We start from the raw sequence: 17,443 nt of genomic DNA, 5'->3' as shown, positions 1-17,443 counted from the left end.
TTTTTTAATAGTTGAACGGATACCTTTTAATTATTATTATTTAATGATTAACCTTCCGCCGGAGGACGTAGAGTCTCGCGAGACCCGCGGGTTAGAGTTGTTTACTTTTTCAACTGCGAAGAAAATGAATAAATGGATATTTTTTTCTATGGTAAATATGTGTTTTTATTTCTTCTTTCACATATTTAAAATAATTTACTACATATTATGATAAAAAACTGCTTTTCAAACGTTTCAAAACAATTTCATTTTCTTCTTGGCTCACTTTGGACACTGCAACACGACATTCGCTGTCCGAGGGTTTAAGCGTTGACGATCTAACATACAAATACATTATATACAGACGTTTTATAAATAATGAAATATGTAATTAAATGCTAAACATGTGTTTAATATGCCAATCGATTTTTTATTATATCTGAAAACATGAGAAATTCCGAAACTCTGATGTTTATATATAGGGGAGATCGGGGTCAGTTGACTATAGGGGTAAGTAGATTAATTGAGGCTACATTAAAAATAAAACACGCGTAAAAACGTATCTAAACACGCAACAGCGAGCACTGCCGTAACTAAGTTTGTTGTAACATTTTGTTGCGAACACATCTATGATAGAAGTTAACACAGTTTTAGAAAATCGTATACCTAAGTATACCTAAGTAAAGTATTTTTATTGTTAAAGTTTTTGTTTTACAATCGTATATGATTGTTTGAGATATTTGATTTCTACTTAGATAGCAAGTGTAGTTCTTACTTAATAAAGTCCAACAGATTTTTTTTGTTTATGTATCTCTGTTATGTATCTCGTATATTATTAATGTTTTTAAAAAATGAACGGATAGTAGACTAACCACAGCATGGAACTGATGATTTAGTGATGACTCTTATAATACTTACTCAAAATTTTATTCCTTTAAAGAGATTTTTCTCAGTGGTAAATGTTATAAGTTTAGTTCCCTCATGTCCTCTCGAAAACTAGGCTCATTCGATGTGTTTTTGCACGAAATGAACAAATTTTGCAAAAAGAAGCATTGCTTTGTCCTGCGAAGCGAATATTTTAAAATATATTTTTATAAAAGTTTTACTAATATGTAGCCAAAGATGTAGCTTAAAATACGTTAATCTTTATTTTAATAATCTTAGTCGAATTACCGCGGGGTTAGTTGAATCAGATGGAATGCATTAGAAAAATGCATTTTTTTCATAGTTATCAGTTTTCCCTTATTATCAAAATAGTATTAGATAGTCAAATGTATGTAGTAATTGGTGTAGAATTCATTTTTTTGATAAGTCTCTTAATTTTGTCTGTAAAAATTCGAAACTGAAAAATGAGTCTATTAGCCCCGGTCTCCCCTACATTAAGAAAGCGTCTGATATTATAGCTTTCCAATTACATCGGTTCTCAGTTAACTCTTACTTGTGACGTTAACTCAATTAAATGCGCATTTCTTTTGCATTCTGACAAATAAGATTTAACTGAGTTTTTGCCTATAATCTGCACATGATCGAGACTGTGTGCTTTAGTAAATCTCGTAAACTCAAACTTTAAAAATGAGATTATGAATCTGTGTTATATCTGTAATAACTTTTTAACAAAGTAAGCAAGTAATGACGTCATTAATTTGCGTACGAAATACTCAGCTCACTTCAAATACTCAGTTTCACTTGTGTGTAAATGGAAAGCAACTAATGTCTTCAAAAAGGAGATTATGTTAAGAATTGATGATTCTTTCAAAGAACACGAATATCAATAGTTACCGTTCTTCAGCTTGATTTTAAGTAACATTTTCAATCTCGGAATTCGCTATATAAATTCCGCAGATAAAACAGTTATAATAGACGCGTTTCGTCACTTTTTTTAACATTGAGCAAATATCTTGTACTCTATTTGATATATATATATATATACGCAATTTTTATCTTATGCTTCTTAAGAAAACTTACCTATCAACAAAGCAAGAGATTAATATACTAGATTACAGCTTTCTGATGCAATTTGGACCAACTTGTATTTTAACTTACATCTGTTCAGTAGCTTCTGTTCTTTTGTTGGATCTGTTTGTTCCGGATTATTGCAGCATCGGAGCGTCTACTTTCTACGTGCGATGTTCCGAACTTTCTTCTCTCTCTCTCTCTCTCTCTCTCATCCTCTTATTTTTCCTATTTTATATAAACAGGGAAATTCAGCTTCGCCCCTTTTGAATCTTCGTTGCTTTTTTCCCTTCTCGGTGTATCTCGTATCTGAATTTCTAGTCGTGTTTCCGGCTAGTCGTTTCTCTATCTCTCCCCCACACTCCTTTTCCACTCCTTCTTGCATCCGCATTCGCATCTGCGCCACCCCTTCCATTTGCGCGCGCGCGTTTCTCGCGTAATTATTTCTATCCACGATTGTGATGCAAATTTTTACTGTTTCCCGTCGCGCCGGCCAACTCTCCTCCCTCTCGACTCTCTTTTCTTCTTTTCCTATTTTCTCACGCGTTTTGTCCCTTGCAGTTGCTCGTTCTTACTCTTCTACGTGTCCCGTGACGCATCGTACTTTATTTCGCATGTTTGTGTCGTCGTACGGGAATGTTTTGCGTCTAGTTCTTTGTGACATTACCGAAGCAAGGATTTAGAGAAGTACAGAAATAAATTAATTAATGTAAGAGTGCTGGACGTATAAATTATAATTAACACGATATAAAATGTCTGTTGAATACAAATTCTGAATTATACATGATATGTGTATATGCATAAATTTCAACATAAATAAAATTATTTTTTTTTAATGTTTGTATATATATATATATAAGTTCTTAATATATTTCTATGATAAATATTATTATAGTAGATATTAAAATTGGTTCAATATCTCTTATCATAATCTTTGTTGAAGAATATAATATTCAGGGATATCTATTTATCTATAATGTTCATATATGTGATCGCGTTGTCTCTTTGGGCAGCTTGCGGTTAATCCCGTTGATCCATAAAAGCAGTCTTCGTCAGCGGGAAACAGCGTAAAATTAATTAACGCTGTGGTCCCCTTCATCATAAAAGGCATCTACAGGTATCTCCGACGATCAACACAGCGCGCATCGATATGGTTCCATTATTCTATCAACTGAGATTCATTAGAAGTTTATCTGCTAGCAGTAAACTCTCGTCGAATTAAATAAGGAAATTACTAAGAAAACGGACTGTACTGTAGTCCTACTTGGTTTACTAGATTGCGAATGCAGAACTTCACAGTACAGCAGATATTTGCGGAGTTATGTTAATGCGCGCATTTTCGTCTAGCGTATTACGAATGCCAGGATTGCCTAAAATTAATCCACTGGAAAAAACAAGTTTTACTAAGTTCGGAGTTGTGTACCGCAGAATGAGTTCTGCACCATTTTAGTATATTCCTGACGAATACATACATACCTAACATAAACATGGGAAAATTAAATTAAAGTTTTAGAAAATATTTATTGATATAAATTTTTGCGTTGTTTACATGTATCATTCATTCTTTTTTTTAACTTTGTAATATTTTTTATTAAATAAATAATAATTATTAAATAATAATTATTAATAATAATTATTAAATAATTATTAAATAAATTCTTTTAATTCTGCTGAAATTATACTTTGGAATGCTTTGTCAGTCCTTTCATCAATACTATGTCGTGTATTTTGTATTCCAGAAAGAAAGTTGCTATTAATTTTTTCATGGGGACACATAATTTTTACAAACATTTTATATACAAATTACAAATTGAAAAATAGAACATCAGAATGAAATTTTTTTTAATCATTTTAAAGAGTGAAATCATTTTGAAGAATTAAAACGCTTGTGTGAAGTTTTAAATGTTTTGGAGAAAAAGTCGTACGAAACCGAGAAGTTACCTCTTGCGGCGTACCTCGAATCTTTTCTGTCGGATGGCTAGTAATCCCTTTAATTATCCCAGACTATTCTAATTAAACGACGTCGTCATTGCCAGGAAAGACGAGATTTACTAGAAACAACCATTTCCTGAGAATTCAGTAAACCTTGCTTTAGTTTATTGGAAAAGGATTGTTTTAATCCTTTCGAAACTATCCAATAGTATCACTGAAGTTTTAGTACAAATGAATTAACAAAGAACCTTAATTATTCGTATTAACATGGAATAGTCACTTGAGGTGTTTTTATACTCCAGTTGCGAGAAAATGTGAATTGTAAAATATTGCTCAACATCTTTTCTTTCTTTTTACTATTAAACTATTATTTACAAATATTTGTGTTTGTAATTTCATTGAAAATCCATAAAAGAGCTATTAATTAAAGCTATTAATTAAAGAATTATTAAGAATATAATATTAATGAAAATTTTTAATTTTTAGAAATATTGTCATAATAAATAAGTTACCTAACATTCTTGTTCCATTTAATATTCATTTGTGATTTCTACTTACTTTCTTCAGAAAATTAAATCCACATGTGCATAATATTCTCAAATACTAATCAATCGGATTGATACAAATCAATAATACTATAATATTACATTCTAATTTCCTTTACGATTTGTAGAAGTTTATCGATTTAGTAATATGTGTGTGAGGGGGAGGGGAAGGGGTGCACATAACAAACTCTCTATCATAATTAATTCCCTGTTTGTTGAAACATTATCAATTCCTTTCTAATTAACGCGAAATTCGCACGACGTCGATTACATGGTTGCAGCTCCTTCAGGATACGCATCCTTCTTCAGAAGTTCAATTTCCGTAACATCAGCTTACTCTTGCAATCTAAGTTCCGCCGTTCAGGCCGATTGTTCCCGCAGCAGGAACTTCGGGAAGCGGATCATCGTCATCGTCGTCGTCGTCGTCGTCGTCGTCATCATCGTCGTCGTCGTCTTAGGACCGTTTGCGTTGTCCTAAATGCAAACGGCATGAAGAATCGTGTGTAGCTTGTCTGACGCAGTTTCCCCCTGAAGAAGCCGCCATTGCATCAGCATAGCTCTTCAACCGTGAGGGAAGGAAACGCCAGCCGGTGCCGACATCGTGGCTGGATTCGCGCTGTAACTCGCTTTCGTCGTGTCGTCTTGGCATTACACGACGGTGTAATACGCCGCCGTTGTCTCTCTTAATGAATAATCGCACCAGGGAAATAGTTTGCGACGCGAGGACGCGTTAAGATGTAAAGATCTTACGTTCGATTCACGTATATAGAACTTTATTTTCTTTACGCTATACAGATGAAATATTTTAAAAGTATAATATTTTGTTGGAAATAAAAGATGAATTACCTTAAAACGAATGGTTTTAAGAAATGTTGAAACTTAATTATGGACAATTAATTATTTACCCTCGTAATCTAAGTTCTGCCGTTCAACGCCGATTGTTTTCGCAACAGGAACTTTGAGAAGCGGATAATTATCGTGGTCGTCTTAGGTCTGTTTGGGTAGTTCCAAATGCAAACGACATGAAGAATCGTGTGACAGTTTATCCGACGCAAAGTTTATACATATTTTATACACAATTAATTAAATAATTACAAGTTTGATTAATAGAAGTAATTAGTATATATATCAAGTATTTATTTATTAACAATAAAAAACAATTTAAGTACAATTTGATATGATTTCAATCGTTGTGTTAAATTCATTTTACCGTAAATATAAATATTTTTCATCAATCTCCTAAGAGAGCTAACGGATCACTATGGAACATTTTAATATTTTTGATTGCTTTTTCCTTGATTCTTCATATCGTGAAAAATTAACAAGAGAATTCACACAGGGGAACGAATATCTCTGATTAGAAAAGGCGGATGTGGTTTGACGACAATGCTGTCTGGCTGTTAACATCTCGCTCACCCTCTTGAAAACCCCCTTCTAGGCACTTCCCTTCATAATGCAGCTAGCAGCTCCATCCTCCACAGTCACCCTCCAGAGCCACCCCCTTGTCTTCGAAACCCTCCCTGTAAGCAGACATTGAAGCATGCGATGCAAGACACTGAGAAAGCGAACGCCGGACGAAGGAGGGTGCAGGGTGGTTATCGAAGGTGAGTTTGCGCCACCGTCGCGCAGTTTATTACAGGCTCGTCTTTATGATATTCCAACCTTCAAAAATGCATTAAGCGCACATAAAGAGATCCGGAACAGCATGCTAGAGTGTGCCATCTTTGTCATCGTTGTTAGCGACGTTGGCGTCCTGTTGCCGGATGGCCCATCAAACTTTAAAACGATGGATATCCTTTTCCTTCTAAGGAGAATCGAAGCTCCCCGTTCCTCTGGTTGAAGCAAGCAGGAAACTGTATCTCTGTAGACTCGGATATAAGTGAATATTTCATGACGGAAATAAACGTATTGGATTTAAAAAATGAAACTATAATGGAAAATAAATCTCTTTTTTTCTGATTTTAATCTAAATGAATTTTTACGAAAATGTTCCATTATATCTGTGTCTTTTTTCTAATAACGTAGATTTATTTACGAGACGGTGCTTGTCGAGAATGGTAATATTTTTTCACCAAAGTAATACTTGCAAGTATACGTACATAAATGAATAAATAGAATGATTGGTAATATGTTAAGTTCGTAACATTATGAATATTACGACGCAGGCTTGGTGATTACATTGATAATTATTTGCTCCAGTAATATAATTAATAGATACGTGCCATTCCGCGCGATAATGCTGTTAATAAGTACGTAGGATTCCGTTGATTGAACGTTATAGAATGTAACTAGGCACGGTTTGCGCATATTACTTCGCATCACGTGATGACATTATGATGTTATAAGCGGCACGGTTATTAACGCCGCATGAAATCAAATGAACGGTAATAAACCATGCGTCAACGTGCATTATCGCTTGCATCAGCTTTTCGTGCGATCCTTTATCTTATAAATTTTGTAAAAGAATAATTAACTAATTGAAAAACGTGATAGTTGATGTAAAAGAATGAAGTGCGTGAAGATTCCTTTTATTTTAAATCATGATAGATACCTGATACTTTTTACGTAAACACCTGAAGTTTTTATACCCCAATTGAAATAATTATTATGAACAACATGAGTATTGTATTATATTGTTGATTGTTTTCTTATTTACCAGTTTTGAAAACATTGAGCATCTTGCTTATTTGCAACAATATTTTAAAAAAATAAAGATTTTAATTAATAAAAAGCTCTTTCATCGAGTTTTCGATGTAATTGCATATTTAAAGGTTTGTAAAGAATAGTTATTAAAAAAGAAAAAAAATGTTAATAAAAAACATATACATATATCCGTACAAATATTTCACAGTGTTCGTATTTTCTCTCTTACTAGAATATAAACACACCACAAGTAATAATTCCGGAATTTAAGAGTTTTATAATAGATAATTGTGGAATTAAATTAAAAAAAGATATTGAGAATCTTGCACATTTTGAAAAATTGAAAAGAACCAACAAATTCCATATAATATAGGTAATAAAACATAATTTTTCTACAAAATCTTTGTCCTCCTTTTCATCTCCGTCATATGTTCATGACTTGACAAGCAAATTGGAGAATTCGTAGAGGCATACGAAGCGCAAAACACGAAACGAAAGCGAAATCCGGTCGATCGAATGTCCGGAAAATTACGTTCAAGGGGAATCGCACTCTTACGAGGGAAAACGCGAGGGTGAGGGTGGAAGGTGAAGGAAAGGAATGGAAAGCGAGGTAACGAAATGACGCGAGCGCATTTCGATTTCCTTTGAGCCATCGTCGTGCGGAACTGTGGGCATCTCGTCTTTCTCAGTCCTTGCTCTTCATCCTTTCGTTGCCTTTGTCGTTTCAACATTTTATTACCCAAACGCCACCCTCGTCCTTCCGCTCTTTAGAGCGAATCAGGCCTTCGCAGATTTTTCGCGGATCTTGGCAATCTTGTTCGCCGACAAGAAGCAGTTCGTCTCTTGCGGAAAGGACTCTTCCGGTGTAAAGCCCTACAAATGTGCGGACAAAAACGCGTTTGTGTAACATCAAAGTTTCTACGAAGGCTTGTACAAGGAAGATTAAAAATTGTAAAAATTAAGGTATCTTCTTAAGAAAAAGAACTTAGTGAAGATTAGTGTTCTAATAAACTGTTTAACTATGCAATAAGTAATGATATTTCATCAATTTCTGAGGCGCTATCATCAATTATTGATAGAGCTAATCAGTTTACTGAAATATTAATCAGTTTTTTTTTTTCCTAAAGGTTTGATAATTAATAATTATAAAAATGCTAATGGGAAATAAAAGATACAATCAAAATATAATTATTTTCTCTTTATTCTATTATTTAATCCGTAAAATATATGGATCTCGATGATTCTGAAATTAAAAACAATTTTTAATAATAATGGAAATTTGGAATAATTTTATGTTTTTTTATAATCTTATTTTTACCTGTTTTGAACTTGAAAAGTTTTTTAAAAAATAAAAAATTAATAAGAACTAAAAACAAAAAATAAAAATAATAAAATTTTTGAGTCCCAAAAATTCATATATTTCTTTAAACATCGAAAAATATATGTTCCTATTACGAGTTAGTTCCAATTTTAATTTAATTTTTTTTTTTAAGTGAAAGTTTTATTTTATTACAATTACGCTATATCTTTCTCTTCATATATTCTACATCTTTCCTTTTATACTTCTAACGAGCATAAAGATCTTTCGCAGGGTTGTTTGATGCAAATCAAGCGATTTTCCATAGATTTTATGAGAATTGCATTCTCGGCGAAAAGGCACGCACCGTATATGAAAAACTACAAAGAAATATTTCCTCGTAACAGCAAGCGAAAAACGTGCAAAGGCACGTTTTGATAAATAACTCTATTAATTTTTTCAATATGCTCGAATTATTCACAAAAGAGGTACGTCTGGACTTCAATTAATTCTCATTCTTTTTGTGCAATTATAATGAAGATCTAATAATTCCGAGTATCGGGGTCATGAGTGAGCAAAAATATTCGACAAAATTGCACCATGCTCACTCAAATACGGTCGCAAATGTGATAACATTTTAGAATGTGAGTATTTATATTGACAATTCGTCTAGGATTCAAGAAATATATTAGGTGCGCAACTAAGTTCTCGCTGTTATTTTGATGGCATTTTCATCAAAATAACAGCGAGAACTTAGTTGCGCACCTAATATATATAAAAATAGAACATTATATTCTAGAATCTTATTTTGTTCTTTTTAAATGACGTATAACTCTTAGATAAAATGAAGGGCTGCTGCACTGGAATCTTTTTTTATATCTTTTTTTTATGAAACAATCTAAAGATATGCTATTTTATATTATACATATAAGTGATATTCTCAGCGTTATACCAGACAGATAAGATTACGGTAGATGATTTTTGGCAAAGAATTCGCTCGGCCGGATAACATGGCGTTGTATTTCCTGAGAAGTGGCTGTCACTCGACAAGAATGGTATCAGGGGATATCTAAAACACTTTTCATTCTTTTATCGAATATATTTGCACTTGAGCATGATTATCGGATAGTAAGTTTCGCGATAGTTTCGCCTCGTTTGTCACGAATAATTCTCTTTTATCTGGCTGCAACAGGTATATCTTTAAATAATGCAATTTTATAATTTAGTCTCAGTAAGCTTAAAATAAAATATTGTTTTTGTTTCTGATACAACGTTCTAACTGTAGCTAGAATGTAAAATATCTAATTGCAAATGTGGTTCGTCATATACTACACGATTCAATCCCACTTGGAACGCTGTAACTTATGATATACCAATTTCCTGCTTTCCGCTACAGGATTAAACGGAATATACTTGATCGATTAAATTCCCTTTACAATAAAGTAGATGAGAGAAAGCATTAATCACGTGATCCTATCATTTCGACATCACGCTACGTTTCCCGATGTTTCTGTCCCCTTTCGCAAGAGCAGTACTCGTCTCGTTTGCCTCTTTTTAGGCAGAAAAGGCCGGGTAGACAGGAGTGACATAAAGGGGCTTTTAACTCGAGCGTAATTTCCTTTTGATCGGAAATTCAATATTTTCTTACGGCCGCCGCGCCTTTCCGCACACGTAGCGCGAGTTTGCTGCTTCCGGAACTTTCCGCGCCGTTTCTCGATAGAAGGCGATTAGAATGCGTACACGGAATCGGAAAAAAGAGCACGTCAAGGTATGTTTCCGTACGAAATGCCGATGAGTTCGACGTGAATCTATGCTTGCCAAGCGAAAGAAATGGTTGCAGTTTCGAGTTGTGAAACCGTTTATCAAACTTATTTATACAGGAATGAAAATTTACATCCGAATTATTGTAATAACATTCTATCACGTATAGTTATATCATTTGTAAGCAAAAAATTTTAATAATCAATAATAATTATTTATCTTTTAGCGACCAAATGTAACGTCTAATTGTAAATATATCTAAGAATGCTATACTATTATAATTAATAAATCCTAAATAGAAGTTTTACTTGTAATATATTTTACGGATCGATAACAAGCTGCAGTGGTGTAGTTGTTATTGGTGTTGAAAAATGAGCCTAGTTTATTAGCATAATAAATCTAGAAACTAGCCAAACAGGAAATTGCAAAGTTCTCTAGGCTTGTAGTATATGTAGACGAATTATGTGAGACGCCGAAAAGCGAGACAATCTCTAGAACTAGCGATATTCTGATTATAAACTTATTTCAGGCCTTCGTGATCGATCTCGCGCGATTTATGTCAGATGTATTAAAGTTTTCGTGTTAACGAAAAGAGAGGAAGGTTTATAAGCTACCAGGGGCGACGCCAACCAAGTTCAATTCTGGTGCCGTCGTTTGTCTCGTTTTTGCCAAGTATAACTCGCAGAACTCCCAACTTTCACGAAAAAAAGTGGCTATTTCGATAGCTCTTGATGTAATAAAATTATTAAATAGATTTTCAAGAATGGAATTGTGAATTGAATTACATTCTCTCGTTTTCCAAGATAAAATTTGATACTCGAGGTCGTAATATAATAATTATAAGAATTAAGTGCATCACAGATGTGAAAATATTGCTTTCTAAATATTTTTAATTGATAATTTTTCTAGTAAAAATAAAATAATATAAAGCATAAAATCGTACCAGAAAAATATGTATTAAAAATGTATTTTTTTTTTTATAATTATGGAATGAAGCTTGTTTTAAAAGTTTTCTAAAAACAAGAATACATATGCTGTATTCAAGATGTTAACACGTTTACTACACGAAAAAAAAAAACGGTTTTACTGTGTGGTAGATGTCTGAAAACGTTAGATACAGATCTGAAAATAATTTTGTTGAACTATTAAAATAATTACAAACGCTGAAGCTGATTGTTGGAATATCAAAATTTTTTTCATTGCTTATTATGTTTGAATTCCCTACATAATTATGTTGATGGTCCAATAATATTATTTCCAAATCTTTATCTAACTAAATTTTTAGAGATATTTCAGTAAAATTATTCTTTCCTTATACACATCTATAAAAAGTTAACAATGATGGTTACATGCGCGCAACAATTTTTATCATTTTATAGAATACCATGTTATCCTTTTCTTTCTTGTTTCTTTGTAGATGGGCGTATCCTAGAATTACATTCACCTGATGGTGTTCACGAATGCTGGTTGAGAGCCGCTGACAACACGGAAGCGAACGTCTGGTTCAATGCTTTGCACTCGGCGTTGGCAGCCCTCACCTTGAAAGCATTACGACTGGCCTCAGCACTTCCAGATCCGCAGCAGCTTCAGCACATAGGCTGGTTGGCGAGGAGACACTGTCTTCAGGTAAGAGAAGTTCCCGAACATTCACTTTGAGAAGTATGCTGATACAGGGTAACTTCCTAACATACTATGTTGCAATTTATCCAAGAATATTCTATACATGATATTATATTGACGATCAGTAGAAGCCTTATTTTCGATAAAAATAGGTTTACCTTGAAAATATTTATTTATTTTTTTTTAAATTAACACAATATCATGGTTTATTTCGAGCTATAATTAAATTAACTTTAAATTAATATTGTATAATTAACAAATTGTTTTGTTGATCATATTAATTTAAAGTTAATTTAATTATAGCTCGAAATAAGCCATGGCATTGTATTAATTTTTTAAGAAAATATTACAAAAATACATTTTTTACTCCATGTTTATTTTTTGTTGTGCACTATAAATAAAAATATTTACTGATGAAAGCTAAATTTATATAACAAATTTATATACATAGCTTTATAATCTATAATTTTTAATAAAATTATGATTTATACTTTCTCTAAAATTTAAATAATTTAGTAATTGTCGAAATAAAATTTAATCTTTCGGCAATCATCGTATCTTTAATCCTTCCGTCTGCAATCTGGGTCTTTTTTATTCTGCCCAAACTTTTTTGCTGTTCAAAAATGTGGTTAAGAATGATCTTCTTTTCACGATTGATATATACAGTCTGAACTGTTTCTAATAATAAGAAGTATCTGTTTGATCGAACCCATACAGCACAGAAAATTGCAATATTGCAGATTGCAATGTAACATTGCAGAGATATTACAGAAATGTAATTAACAATGCCTGCAAAATGTTAGTAATACGCTTGTAATATTCCACAAACATTGCAAAACTGTAATTCTTTAATTATTACAGTAATAATAATATAAAAATATAAGTTTTTACAATATTTATGTACAGTCTTTTAGTTTAACAGTCATTTTTATGATATAATAATTAATATAATTCATTTTATATTTAAATAAAAAATTTATTGATCTATTATTTGACGGCCATTTTATTAGCTGTTTTATATTTATTTTAAATATAAAATCAAAAGATTGTATAATATCGAGTTTGGATACAATCAATGCATCATTATATCGGATAAGACGATAAGCAATTAAGCTGCTGAAAATAATTTATCGAAATATTAATCATGTGATCGATGATGTATTTATGCCTGATGTCAACGCAAGAATAAATCAGCGCCCGAACTTTATTGATAAATTTCATACCGTCATTTTTTAATCGATTTCAATTGACTCGAAGTGGTTTCGAATTAAAAAGAATCACTGCGATTAACTTAATCCATGATTAACTTACCAAGTGACTGTATTATTATATTAATGTGAATAATATTTGTGTAGTTTATTCGGGGCACACACATACATGCTTTATCCTTACGAATAAATTTATCCTTCAGAATTAATACTATATTTATTGGGATATTTTATGGTTTTATCACAAAAAATTGCTTTTGGAAAGCACATACCACTAGAAATGCAATTTGTAGAAAAATTAAAGTTAGTGAGATATATATATAGAAATAGTTTTCACTTTAGAGTACCTTCTTCATAAAAAAATCTATCCAAATACATTACACTGCAATATTGCTGGAACGTTTCGTTGCAATATAACAAAAAGCGGACATCTTAACATTGTTGGAATTTTGCAACAATGATTCAGCAACGTTCCGCAACCATCATGCAATATTGGAATGCTTCAGTAAAATCATTCTGCAATGTTTTTGCAATCTTTCTGCGCTGTATGGGAAAATCTCAATTATTTCCTACAAGAGGATTTTTCAAACAAGCAATTCTTATTTTCGATTTTGTTAATATTCATTAGGAAATTGACGATTTTGTAATTGTTAAATTGCATTCAGTTGTTAGTAGTTGTTAAGTTTCATCTGTACGGGTAGAATGTACGCAGGAGAATGTACGATAAACGTTGAGCTGTTTCGTTTAACGCGTACATGGAATAATTCAACGTCGACGTTATGGGAAAGCAAGTGACGAGCCAAGCCATCGCCAATTGACCTTCCTCTTCGTCGCTCGCACCATATTGCCTGATTAGTGTCGCAACCGCTCAAATACTGTTTGGTTCAGAGAGACGTTGGCTAGTATTTAAGCAACCCGTGGGACGATTTCAGAGGAGGGCGACTGGCAATCAGGCGCGCTAATGCCAATCAATTATGTGCCGGTAGCCGCGTGCCCTACGGCCCTCCTGCGGCGTCCTTGATGCCGCCGATACTCGCAGGGCGGTCCTTTATCAACAAGGCAACATCCGGTGGCGGGCTTCGCGTATTAGTTATCGATTCCTGCCGGTTACACGATCAGTAGATCGATAGCACCGCCGTCGATGCTTCGGCCGGTCTCACCACTGCACGTTTACCTGCTGCGATCTCTGCAAGTGACACGTCTACGGAGTTGGATGGCTAGGTTAGGTGGAGATGGAAAGATCAACTGTCGCACCTCGGATATCCCTAGTGGCGGTATTTAATTGGAAACTGTGGATGGAACAGATTTCTGTTCGATAGGGCTCGTAGGTTTGGCAATAAATATTTAGTCGGTAATGAATGGAAATAAAAGTTCAATTCCGATCGATCATTCAGTCATCACTAGTTTGACGTTAAATATTGTAATTGCTTTATTTTCACTTTAAATGTGTGAGTAATATATTCACATTTCGAATGTTTCTCGCAGCGTTATTTAACTGAAAATAGTGAATACGGTTGATCTTTTTTTTTATTCGTAACGACGTTAAATCGCTGTCACATAAAGCGCTTTAAATGAAATTCTTCTCTCTTAATTGAAATTATTTATCTAATCATTATGATCGCGTGTTAGTTATTTAAATGGTTTAATCCAGTCAAAATAAAAGTTATTCGTTTCGAATTGGCTAGAAAAAATTCGCATTCGATAAAGTAGATGTAGATATGGAAAAAGGATATTGAAATAATGAGTGTTTGGTAGGAAAATCGAAAATGTTTCTTGAAAAATATTGTTTTTACAAAAAAAAAAGAAACGTTCATATATCGATCTTTGACAAGTATTTATTGCTTCTGATTGGTGTTTTATTAGTATCTATTGAAAACCGTGTGTGCATCAACAATTTACTACGCATGTTTCGCATTGCATAAAATAAATATTGCTTCTGCAATATTTACATTAAATCGCATACTATCGTTGAAATCTGATGTGAAACGAAATGCTCGCTTGCCCGCTTGTTGAGCGCGAATAGGTCGGCGTATTCATTAGTGTGCCGGGGCTGCGCGTCCGAGTGGAATTTATCGATCGGTGATCCATGACCCGGTGATCGACGCCTGTCATTTAATTAACGATTCGATGGGATATTTAAGTGCCGCTGTTAGTAATCTGGCAAAGCGAAGCAACGTTTATGGATTTTTTTCCGGGCACGTGGCGCCATGATCAACTAGCTGAACGAGTTGTATCATTATTTAGAAGCGTGGTCCGTTCGCATTGAGCACCTCGTAAAGCTGGATATTGCGTTTTATGAACAGCATCGAGCTAGCTAAAATGCACGCGGTAAATGCGCCGATCACGCATGGCGTTTTCATAACTGAAACAAAAACGCTGTGAAAAATACTGAAAACCGCTGTAAAAAACACGAGGGTACGCGCAGCGCTAGTATGTGTTCGTACTGGGTATTTTGTACTACATTCTGTCATCCTATTTAATGTCGTCCGCAGTGTGCCGTTACGTCCGCTTAAATCGTCGATTTATTTTATTTACTGTTGGATGTAATCGATTTCCGGCCAGCTCCACTGTCGACAGTTTCGATTCTCGTGCTGATCGGCCATGTTAGCCGATTACAGTAGTTATCCCTACCTGTTGGACTATATATTTACTAAAAACGTGCAGTTTTCAGTCTTTTTTATTCGGAAACAATATTTTAGTATCAAGTTAATAATTTATACCTATACGAATACATATATAGACAACGTCGAAAATTTCCGCAAATTGACAAACAGAATGAATAATTGTTGCTCTATTGTTTTTCGATATATTTGCCCTTAGGCTGTAGACACTTGTTTATTCAATAAAATCAATTGATTGCATCATTTTAAAGGCATCTCAAACATCAGATTTCCAAAGCTCGATTGTTGTTTCAATTGAAAAACAAATATCTATTAGATTCACTTTTCTCTCTCGCATTAATCCCAACGCGCTTTAATAACACTACTTTATTACTGTAAACAATATTAATAATGTTAATAATGTATAATCTCTCATTAAATTATCGTCAAATTCTGGTGGAAACGTTTGCCTTGTTCCTTTTTTTTTGCTATATCTTAAAAATTTGATTTAAAGTATATATATTAAAAATTTATAAACTAGTGTAATATTACAAATATATTTAGATACGTATTTGTACGTATATATATTGTGTTCTGACATATAGTATTAATATCTTGGGCGCGTATCTTGATATCAAAACGAAAACTCCTATCCTATTGTACGTTTTACGATTTGAGAAACATTGAAATCGATGTTGGCGATCGGTGCGCGTGTAAGTGCAGTGTTGCAAGCAGGTTCTTTGTCGGAAGGAAACAAAATGCGACATTTTGCCCAGGTCGGCAATTTGTAGAAGAAGCGTGACGCAAATACGAGTCACGGCAGCTAAGGCTAGAGGGTAAGGGCAACCCGATAAATCCAACAAGTTCACATATTGAATCGGCGACGCCGCCAGAAGTAACGCCCAGAAAGTCCGAGCATAGGTGAATGGTGGAATGCCGTCTCCTCTAATCTCGTATATACGACCGCAATAAAGTGTCAATCTCACAGGAGATACATTCGGAACCCGATCTCGATTGGCGTGGCGGTGACATGGACCGAATGGTGCGTTTCGCCCGAATCGTGATTCACGACATTGGAACTGATACCGAAACCGACAGAGATAAGGCGAAATTGAAATTGCAACACAAAGATTGCAAACTTGCAGCCCATTTGTCAATGTGACCCTGAAAAAAAAAAAATCTTACGTTTCGTAATATTGTAATTTCAAGAATTTTTCGTATTTTAAATTTATGAAGATTTCTAAAAAATACCAAACTTTTTCCGATTCTATAAACTTTCTTTGGAAACGATAGAATAAGAAATCTTAGAACATTTTACAATTTACATGTATAAAAAAGTTTCAGAAGGGATGTAAACTTTTTTAGCCTTTTTTTGTTCTAGTAAATAAATCTGGGAAATTTTTTAAAAATTTTTTCAGATTGTAAAATTACTCACTTTTGAAAAATTTAAAAATTTATGTAGAAATTTTGAAAATTATATAAAGAATTCTACGAAAAAAAAATTTGCCAGAGGATTCAAGTTTATAATCTATCTAATCTAACTATTTAATTCTAATTATTGCAAATGATATTTTACACTTAACTCTTGAAAATGGAAATTCTTAGCAAAAATATTTCTAAGGGTCACTGAATTCGAAAATTCAAAAATTTCAAAACGAATAATCTAATTATCGTGAAACTCGGTTTTACGATTCTCGTATCAGTGAGTTTGAATGCCTGAAAACGTCGAATTTCGGAAAGATAGTAATCTCAAATGGAGATGTTATTGAGCTAATCAATAATCAGTGAAAGTCAATTTCAAATCAGTACTAATTGTTCATATAAATTGATGAACTTCAAATAAAGCGAAACTGAGAACTTGACATATTTATAGGTATATATTATGTATATATATTGCAATTAGAA

The 17,443-nt window shown here is 33.4% G+C and overlaps 1 protein-coding gene across 1 annotated transcript in view; it reads left to right on the top strand.

Moving 5' to 3' along the window:
- Syn1 (Syntrophin-like 1) overlaps positions 1-17,443 on the top strand; it is a 279,016-nt gene that overhangs the window by 221,296 nt on the left and 40,277 nt on the right. Inside the window, exon 4 of the mRNA XM_087415086.1 lies at positions 11,528-11,736. Within this exon, the coding sequence (XP_087271212.1) occupies positions 11,528-11,736 (209 nt within the window). The remainder of the gene's footprint in view (positions 1-11,527; positions 11,737-17,443) is intronic.

This window comes from Acromyrmex echinatior, chromosome 17, assembly GCF_024713525.1.
Source record: "Acromyrmex echinatior isolate Ae372 chromosome 17, ASM2471352v2, whole genome shotgun sequence".
In the NCBI taxonomy this organism is placed as follows: domain Eukaryota; kingdom Metazoa; phylum Arthropoda; class Insecta; order Hymenoptera; family Formicidae; genus Acromyrmex; species Acromyrmex echinatior.
Note: the sequence above shows the minus strand (reverse complement) of the source record. Positions and strands in the feature narration are given on the sequence as shown.